Below are 10,468 nucleotides of genomic sequence, written 5' to 3' on the forward strand. Positions count from 1 at the left end.
GGCAGGGCAAAATATAGCCCAGAGGCCAAATGGTGCAGTAACTTCTTTTAATCCATAATCATAAAAGTTTTATTGGAATATAGCCACATGTTGTCTGTGGCTGCTTTTGCACTACGGTGGCGCAGAGCTGAGTAGTTGCAATAGAGACTTCATGGGCCACAGAGTATAAAACCTTTACTATCTGGTCCTTTGCAGAGAAAGTTTTTAAATTTGTGCTCTAGAAAAGACTTCGACATATGTCCAAGGGCACAAGAAGGTTTTCAATTTTTTTAAATTTCTAAAATATGGTATACGTAGGGCTCCCAAGGAACCCTCCTAGTAGAAAAAAAGCCCAAAAATGTTGGCTAGGATATTTTTTAAAAATTTTAATACATAGCAAAATTAGTAAGAAATGGAAGAAATTTTCAGAGGCCAACAATGGCGGGGAAGTATGAATCTGGAGAGGCATTAAAACAGGAACCTGACAGCAGGCAAAGGGTATCCACCAATCCCTGGTGTGTGAGAGCTGTTGGTTTTAATGCTCGCCATGCATAAGAGACAGAAAACAAAGCCCACAAATGGAGAGATTAAGACCCCTGCCTGGAAAGGCAAAATCCTCAATGAAATGTTCAACAACTCCTCCTCCTCCTCCTCCTCCTCCTCCACACACACACACACACACACACACACACACACACGAGGGGGGGTGCAGGTGCACCTCACTTGCGAGATTCTTCACTAAACATCACTAACCGTAAGCTGGCTTACTTGAGTTCGAGGATAGAAGTCACACCACCTGTGTGGCCCCAACAACCCAAGCCAAAAATGTTACTTAAAGAGGTCCTGTCAGATAGATGCCTGCCAGAGGCAAACAGAAATCCCCTCCAAAGGAATGCACCTCAAAACCAAGCCTCTAAGATGCCTCCCCAAACCCATAAAAGAACAAATTGCCTCAAGCAAGAGTCATCAGAAACAGTAAAACGACAGAATCAGAATGCAAGAGGCTGCGGATCTGTTACTGGACGTAGAGTACAAATTCAGAACATTCATTATGCTCACAAAAATCTAAGAAGGGACGAAGGTATGGCCAAAGAACAAGATACAAGAGCTAACGGCTGACCAGACAGATCTGACTTCTAGATGTGACAAATAGAATCATGGAAATAAGAAACAAGCATAAGGCGTTCGTTGGTTGTTGTTCTGTGGATGCAGGAGCCACCTGCATGAGCTGGAGAATAGAAATGTAAACTATGTTCAAACAATGGAATGCTTTAAGTTGCTAAAAGTGAATAAATGAGCCATGCAAATTAGTCAAGAACTGTACGAGCATAATTTTGAATTACGATTCAAGTTGCAGAAATACACAGTAGCATATATTTGTGCAAAGTTGAAAAAAACACCAAAAAAAAAGAAAAGAAAAAAAACACTGCATGTGTTAGAAATACTGTGGAGTATAGCAAAAAAGCATATAGAAGCACATGGAATGACAAATCTTCGATTCAGTGTAGTGGTTTTACCTTCACAGGGTGAGGGCGTGTAAGGGGAGCCTTAGCTCACTGGCCGAGCACATGGGTACATGTCATATTTGCTTTTGCAACCTTGTGTGGGTCTGAAATATTTTATTACAATGTGGTTTTTAATGGAAGAGGGGAAAACATGGAAGGAATGATTTACTTTCTGCTCGTACCTAGCTTATGTCCCCAGGGGTAATTATATCATTTGTCTTCTTGTTGTTTGTTACATGAAGACACTTTCTCCTCTCTGCTCTTTAAATCAACAACAGGCTGAAAAGGAAGCCAAGGACTCGAAGAATGTGCTGGACTTAGCAAAGCAGCAGTCAGAGCTGGAGGATGGGCTTTCCCGGCTGCGGACCACGTTGCAAAGGACTGGAGAGCGAGCCACCCGGGTGACAGCTCAGGCTGCATGGGCCCGAAGCCAGGCCGGGGGCCTGGAGCAGGTCACTAAGTGCCCCCCCCCCCCAGCCCCGGTCCCTCCAAGAGCAGACACATGGAGCTGCTTTGAGGCTAATGCTCTCAGCTCAGCTCATCGTGCCATTTACCAGCAGTCCCGTTCGCACTTGAGCGTGCTCATGGCCTGTGTTACTAGGGATCCCCAAGGGCACGACGTCTCTTCTGGAGCAGAGGGGCTGTCTCCAGGGAAGACGGAAGGCCTTTGACAAGTTGGGACGGGGTGCTTCCTCCCCGACCAGAGTAGATCCCTCCTGGGAACTATGGAGTGGTATCCTCGGCAAACCCTTCCTTCTAGACGTTCCCAGTTGTGCCATTGGTCTATCTTGGGCGTGGTTACCCTTGACACTAGTTGGGGCACATCCCCTATAATGAAAACGAGGAGCGAAAGTCACCTGCCAAAGAGAATAGGTCAAGTTACAGAAGTCTGGGTGAGTTCATGCAACTGTTGCGGGAAAATACCCGGTTCATCCGGATTGCTGAAAGAAGCTATCAACTCATTTTCCTAGCAGGGCATCTCTGGTTGGTTGCGTTCATATAGTAGCAAAAGAAAAAGGTTCGAGTGTTTTTACAATGGGTCCGTTCTCTTGCTTTTCATTCCTAAAACGTGCTGGTTCATTTCCATGGACTTGGGAGTTGAGCACATTCTCTATGGAACGGGGGTTGGGAGGTTGGGATGGGTACTCCCTGCCCACCCTCTCCCCATTTCCCTTCCTGGGCTTCACTCAGCTGTTCCACGTCCTAGGCTGTCCCAGGTCGACCCCTGAGATTTGCATTCTCAGGCCGAGGGAGCTCTTCAGACTAACACTTGTACTCCCCGCCCCCGCCCCCCATCCTTGTGCTCCTTGCTCCTAAAGCCTCAGCGTCCACTCTGCCCTTCGTCCTGCCCTGGTAGCTGTCCCACCCGGCTGAGCCCAAGACTTGTCAAGGGCAGGATGGCCTCAGTTGTCCTCTGCTTCTCTCACCTTAAGTAGTTTGGGACACATGACTGGTGCCCCATGACTAACTGCCTTCACACGGAATCACGACTGCTAGGGCTATTTTACAACAAAGCGATTTTATTTTTAATCAAAGCTGAGATTCTGGGATCCCTGGGTGGCGCAGCGGTTTGGCGCCTGCCTTTGGCCCAGGGCGCGATCCTGGAGACCTGGGATCGAATCCCACATCGGGCTCCCGGTGCATGGAGCCTGCTTCTCCCTCTGCCTGTGTCTCTGCCTCTCTCTCTCTCTCTCTGTGTGATTATCATAAATAAATAAAAATTAAAAAAAAAAAGCTGAGATTCTTTCCAGAAAAAAAGAAATGCAAATAAAAGTCCTGTTGGAAGGACCAGGGTTAACCCAAGCGTATTGACTGGATCACGGTGTCCTCTTGCTCCTTTGATGAACAGTATCGGGCAACTATCATGCATGGCCACATGCTTTATAAATATTTTCTGGTGATGGGAGCCTTGCTGTCTTACAGGAGTTTGCAGAGCTGAAAAACCAATATGCTGTTCTTCAACGTAAGACCAGCGCTATGGGACTAACCAAGGCGACGTTGGAAAGAGTGGAACGGCTGAAAGACGTGGCAGGGAAACTGGCCGAGGATACAGAGGACAAGATAAGAAGAATAGCAGGTAATCTCTTCTTTTCTTCCCGCTTTCTGGAGGTAGAGGTGACAGGGGAAAGTGTGTACACTTAAAGTATACAATGTAAAAAAAAAACCCATAAAAAAAGAAAAAAAATAAAGTGTACAACGTGAAAATTCGATGGACATCGGCATTGTGAAATGATTACCACGATTAAGATCATCACCTGGTGGGAATGCTGAAGATCTACTCACGTCCACCATAACGAGTCAGCAGCACACTGACCATTTGATCCCCAGAACTTTCTCCTCTTAAACCTGGAAGTCTGTAACTTTTCCCAACCTTTCCCCCTTTCCCCCACCTGCCGGCCTCCACTCTACTCTTCCACTCTCTGCTTCGATGAGTTTTTTTTGTTTTTGTTTTTGTTTTTTTTTTTAAGATTCCACGTACAAGTGAGATCATATATACGGTATTTGTCTTTCTCTCTCTGGCTTATTGTCACTTAGCATAGTGTCCTCCAGGTTCATCTATGTTTTTGCAAACGGGAGGATTTCCTTCTCTTTTTTATGGTTGAATTTTATACGCACACAGCCACACACGCCCCACATTTTCTTTATCCACTTATCCATCGACGGGCACTCAGGTTATTTTCATCTCTTGTCCGTTGTGAACAATGCTGCCGTGAACATGAGAACACAGATTTTCTTCAAGATCTGGATTTCATTTCCTTCCACTATATACCCAGTAAGGGGATTGCTGGATCCTATAGGAGCTCTATCTATCCTATTACACGCTCCACCAAGTGGACGATAACCTAATCCTCCGCCTTCCTGGTAGCATTTATACCAACTTATCATTGGCACAGTCCAACCACTTTGGAGTCCACTGAGTCGAGGAAGTAGGAATTGGGTCAGTGCCTTGGAGACTGCAATATAACTAGCCACTTGCATGGTTCTACTTCAGAGGGTCTCAGGGAGCCTCCGCTCTGCGTGCATCACAACAAACTTCATTCAACCAGAGATGCCCTTTACCTAACCCACTGGTTCTCAACCAGGGGTGACTTTATCTCCTTCCCTGGAGACATAAGTGTCTGAAGCCAATTTCTGCTTGTCACAACTAGGGGGTACAACCAGCATCGAGTGGATGGGGGCCAGGGATGCTAATAAACATTCTACATTGCGCAGGACAGTCCCACTCGAGTCCCACAGTGAGCAAATATTTTGCCCAGAATATTAATGGTGTGGACGTTGAGAAGGTTGAGGAACCCTGTCCTTACCTATGCTTCTTATTTTCTCCTTCCGTGCGAATAACTGTTTTAGAGTCAGTATGATCTCGACTCCAAGGCACTGGTTATCTCATATAGATCCCTAGGCAGTATTCCAGAAGGAACCATAGTCTGGACAATGATTTTTTTTAAGATTTTTATTTATTTATTCATGAGAGACACAGACAGAGAAGCAGAGACATAGGCAGAGAGAGAAGCAGACTCCCCGTGGGGAGCCCCATGTGGGATTCGATCCCAGGACCCCGGGATCACGACCTGAGCCACCCAGGCATCCCTGGACAAGGATTCTGATCAAAGATGGACATTTCGATGCATGCCAAGTATAGTAAACATAGAATACACAACACACAATTAGAAAATTAATTAGAATCTTCTTTCCCACAATGGGTACTCATGATTTTTCTGGGCAGTTCATGCCCTTATTAACTACCTTTAATCATCAAGAAGTATCAGATGATGAGTGGTCCAGTTTTACCTCTGGTTGCATTTATTGCCTCTAAAACTTTAAAGTTAGTCATACTCATTTGGAACATAAGTAACTCTCAGGATATTAAAACAACCAAGACTCCTCACGAATAATGTTTCTTTGTTATAAAATGAGTCTTTGGCCTTAGTAGAACCATTCATATCATCCCCACGACATATAAAAAAAAAATGAAAATGCAACACTGGTGTGAGCCAAAGTTAGGAAAAATACATACCAAACTGTTAACATTCGTTATCTCTGGGGTGGGGGGAGAGTGAAGAAGCAAACACTGCTTTTTACATGTATATCCCTGTTTATATAATTTACATCTTTTACATTTATATAATTTACATAATTGTTATTTTCAGTATTTTCCTAACAGTTTTAAAAGGGAATTACTAGGAAAAGTTCAAAAAGACAGATTTTTTTTAACCCTCCATAGGCCATATCATGAAAGTCTGTTGGTCCTAACTGTAGGAGCAAAGCCCGGGGAGACTATTTCTGTTTTGTGCTTTATGTCGAGACCCAAATTGTTTTCACTTAGTCCCATAGACTAGAACATTCACAGTTTTTGAAATTAGGTTGGAAGAGAAGTTAGAGGCCTTCTCAGAGAGGTCTAAAATAACGCACTCCACTTTTTGAGTTCTTCTTAAAGCTGTCTTCACAGTTCAACAATGTAGGAAAATAAGACCTTGGTTTGAGGGGCACCCGGGTGGCTCAGTGGTCGGAGCATCTGCCTTAGGCCCCGGGCATGATCCCAGGGTCCTGGATCGAGTCCTGCATCGGGCTCCCCACAGGGAGCCGGCTTCTCCCTCTGCCTATGTCTCTGCCTCTCTCTGTGTCTCTCATGAATAAGTAAATAAAATTAAAAAAAAAAAAAAAAAAAGGCCTTGGTTTGGCCACCTTCCTGACTCTGCCACTGGAGAAAAGTCTGAACCACAGGGACTATGCTCTAGTTCCACCTGTTAGGAAGAAGTGCCCAGGGGGTCCCAGAGAGGAGCCCTTGCTTCCATTGGAAGGGTCAAGGTAGAGAGAGTAGAGAACGGGCCCCAGCCCACAGTCAGGGTCCCCCCATAGAACTTTATGCGCGTCAGGGTCTCAGCAAGAAACAGGAAGCACACTTGGATCTAATTGTGGATCACATATTTGTAAGGAGAGTTGGCTGGGTTACCTATTCCCTGCATGACAAAGTACTCCCCAACTTCAAGGGCTTAAAACAACCATGTGTTGTTTTTCTGAGGGTTGCCTGGGTGGTTCTGCAAGGTCTGGGCTCTCAGCTGAGGACTCAGCTGGCTGGTCTGCCTGGGGCCGGGCTTGCCTGAGATTATGGACTCCTTTCCACAGGACAGGGCCTTTCATCCCAGGCCACTTGACAGCATGCTTGTGTCAGGGTTCCACGACGACAAGCACAGAAGCTGTAAGGCCCTTGAGGTCCTGTGCCTTGATTTCTTCTACTTTCTGTTGGTCAAAACCACCTGCAAAGCTGGACCTGGTTTGAGGGGAAGGGGAGACACCCTCTGCTCCTGAGTGGGAGGACCTCTTCAAAAGGCCCAGGAAGGGATCCCTGGGTGGCGCAGCGGTTTGGCGCCTGCCTTTGGCCCAAGGCGCAATCCTGGAGACCCGGGATCGAATCCCACGTCGGGCTCCCGGTGCATGGAGCCTGCTTCTCCCTCTGCCTATGTCTCTGCCTGTCTCTCTCTCTCTCTCTGTGACTATCATAAATAAAAATTAAAAAAAAAAAAAAGGCCCAGGAATTCAGAGAATCCACTAAGAGTGTGGAGGTCCTGTGTGATCCGCAGCAGTGAGGAGCCATCAGCACCCATGGGCCCCAAGGAACAGGGGGAGCGGGAGGGCCAGTGCTCTGAAGTCGCTCTCTGAATGCTGGAGCCAAAGGCAGGGGCCCATCTTGCAGGCTGGGAGGAGAGGTGGAGAGGTAAACTGCAGAGCCCTGTGATCCACAGGGACAGCTGTGCACCCTCCGCCCCGCCCATCGCTTCTCAGAACTGTCTAGTGGCCAAGTGTGGATGGGCTCCAGAGATCCAGGGAGCCAGATGATGTCATCCACTGAGGCTAGCTTTCCAGGACAGAGCGGGATGGAGAGTGGATGCGGTCAGGCCAAGGATGAGTAACCAGCACAGTCTCATTAACTTCGGTGGTAGAAGCGCAGGGGTCTTTTCATCCTTTTAGTACAAATACGCTGCCAGTGCTGAATCTCCCTTTGAATCCCAAATGGACCTATATTTAAGTTCCTAGAGACAGAATGCTCACCACCTCCCATAGCAGCTCTCTCTTTGAACAGCTGTGACTGCTAGAAAGTTCTTTATCTCCAGACAAAGTCTTCCTTCATGGAGCTTGCTCCTGCTGGTTTCATTCTATTTCCTCAGGATGACAAAAAAACACATGTCCTCTGCTTTCATAGCCCTCAAATGCTTGAAAATAACTACAGGACATGCCCTGAATCTTCTTTCTCTATATAAAACATCATCAGTTAATTCGTCTTTTGTTCATGGGACAGTTTCACATTTCTTCAGCAATCTGGCTCCTTCCTCTAAACATATGCTACAGAGTAGCTTTGTCAATTCCCTCGGATTGTCCAGGTGCGACCTGTCCAGGTGACGTGGAACATTTACCTCCTTTCTTTAAGAAGTTCCACTTCATTCTAAGGGCAGTTTCTTTTTCTAAGGCGACTTCACACCATTAACTGTCACCCTCTCTACCTCTTCCATCCACGACTTTATGGGCTCCTTGCTAGGGTTTACTCTAATTCCCAGGTATTTGTTGTATGAAGAATGGATATGGATGGATGGATGGCTAACAGTGAAAGGCATCATGTTGCTTTTACTCTTCAGGGGCTTGAATATCAGCAGAGCAGAATGAAGTCCTTTTTTTATTGAAAGACTGAGAACTCCTAAAGTGATGAGCACATGTTAAAAAGCAAAGTTAAAACAGCACAAGCAAACCTGTGGAAATATTCACCAAGTCCAATCAAGGCTCATCACCCATCTTTTCATTTCTAACAAATTCTAACTAACTTTAGACTAATGCTGATAAATGCCATTAGATATACAATTTTTTTAGGCAAAAACATCACAGTGCCCAGATTTGTGTGAAAACTTTGAGGAGTCTGGTGAAAATTAATCTTTTGTCTGTTGAATCAAAATGCAAAACTAAATATGCCTTTAAGAGGCACAGAAATCCCCGTGTTTCACGTAAGGTGGGTATCCAGGATGAATCCACCAAAACCGAGTCTATCCTTTACTTCATTTTCTTATTTCAGATTTAGAAAAGAAGATCCAAGATCTGCAGCTGAGTAGACAAGAAAAAGCTGACCAACTGAAACAGTTGGAAGATCAAGTTGTTGCCATTAAAAATGAGATCGCTGAGCAGGGAAATAAATATGCTACTTGCTACAGTTAGGCAGAGGTGACATGCAAAGTCACCTGTGCCTTCTTTTCTGGCATCTGACAAGGAAGCTTCAGGAGCAGAGCTGAACTGGGGAAAGGGCAATGGTCAGCCCCGCCTCCTCTGCTTCCGGAGCCCTGCTCCTTGCCCTGGATCTGAGCTGGGCCAAGCAAATGCTGTTCCACGTGGAATAGAAAGGAGGAAGTAGAGACACGGTCTCTGGCTCCAGAAACCTTTCTTCTTGCCTTCCTTTCCCTCTCAACACATAAAAATAATTTATTACGTGTGACAAGTACAAAATAAATAAGCATTCTATTCATTAATCATCACTTCAGTCAAGTGAGCCTAAGTGTAAAATAAGTTGCCAGGGGAGGGGGGCAGGGGGGCAATGGGTTACTAATCAATGGGCATAAAATTCTGGTGAAGTAAAATAAATTCCAGGGTTCTGTTATACATTGTGTAAGGTCAACAATGTATTGCATACTTAAAAGTGTTATCGGAAGGTAGATCTATATTCAATGTTCTTACCACAATAAAACAAAATAAAAATAAATGCAAGCAAATTAAGCCAAAAATACATCAATGTTTTTAACACTAGAATGGAATAAATCTGGACCGTGTCCCGTGGGCGAGATTGTCCCGTGTTTTCTTTTTATTTGGATATGCTTTATCTCTAAACGATTATTCTGAATAAAATGCATACAATTCAAAATGTAACTTGTTTTTACACCCACTTCCCTCTCTATTCATTCTCCCAATCAAAATTCTGTATGCCCCAAATGGCACTGGAACAATATTCAAAGAGAGAAATGTTGAGCTACTTTTCATAATTTGTCTGTAAGCAGTTTTGCTGTAAAATCTGCTACTGATTTTTGAAAGACCAGCAATCCTTTTGTTATTGTTTAGTGTGAAATTGTCTCATTTTGAAATAAGTCTATGATTTCACATTAACTTTTTTTGGATGTATTAACTGAGCACACTGCTTCTGTTTGTGAAAGCAATACTTCAGAGGGATTATTTTAAGGGATTTGGCCCCACGTGTTTGAATAAGAAATAATAGATGCCAACATTGATATATAAAAGAGGAAAGCAGCTGGAGCCATTTCCCGTAAGGACTAACTCTTTAAAAAAATGGGTTTAGGGTTGTCTGGGTGGCTCAGTGGGTGGTTGAGCATCTGCCTTTAGCTCAGGTCATGATCCCGGGGTCCTGGGATCGAGTCCCACATCAGGCTCCCATCCCTGCATGGAGCCTGCTTCTCCCTCTGCCTATGTCTCTGCCTCTCTCTCTGTGTCTCTCATGAATAAATAAATAAAATCTTTTTTTTAATGGGTTTAAAAATTCAATGAAGGGGCTTTAGGATTATACATAAATATGAAATTTCTTAAAACATACATTATTTAGGAAAATTGCAGTTTCCCTGGAGATCCTGAAGAATGAAATGAAATTTTTTCTACTGGAACGCCCACCAGAAATTTCTTTTGAAATGTATGATTGCAATGCTCTATCTACCCAGCACTTTGATGTCTGGAAACTTCTACCAACAAATGTCACACAAACTGAACCATAGTTGGAAAATAGGCGGTCACAAAATCTAAGTTGTGTTCTCCCGTGTAGAGGGTGGAAGATACTCCAGGCTTCCCACCAGGATACTGACTTCCATCCTTGGACAGACGATAGACTTAACTTGACAAGCATGGTTATCTGTTTGCAATAGGAACCCTCAACTGTTCTTCCTTTTCAGTGGTTGGAGACTATACAAGTAACAGCCAGAGAGTATGCAAAGGGTTAAAGAAGGAGGAGA

At 44.7% G+C, this 10,468-nt stretch overlaps 1 protein-coding gene across 1 annotated transcript in view; it reads left to right on the top strand.

The window, feature by feature from the left end:
- LAMB4 (laminin subunit beta 4) overlaps positions 1-8,995 on the top strand; it is a 99,969-nt gene extending 90,974 nt beyond the window's left edge. Inside the window, exons 33-35 of the mRNA XM_038562688.1 lie at positions 1,763-1,936; positions 3,408-3,561; positions 8,542-8,995. Of these exons, the coding sequence (XP_038418616.1) occupies positions 1,763-1,936; positions 3,408-3,561; positions 8,542-8,681 (468 nt within the window). The 3' untranslated portion in view covers positions 8,682-8,995. The remainder of the gene's footprint in view (positions 1-1,762; positions 1,937-3,407; positions 3,562-8,541) is intronic.
- Positions 8,996-10,468: the final 1,473 nt, after the last annotated feature.

The sequence above is a fragment of the Canis lupus genome, chromosome 18, assembly GCF_011100685.1.
Source record: "Canis lupus familiaris isolate Mischka breed German Shepherd chromosome 18, alternate assembly UU_Cfam_GSD_1.0, whole genome shotgun sequence".
Lineage (NCBI taxonomy): Eukaryota > Metazoa > Chordata > Mammalia > Carnivora > Canidae > Canis > Canis lupus.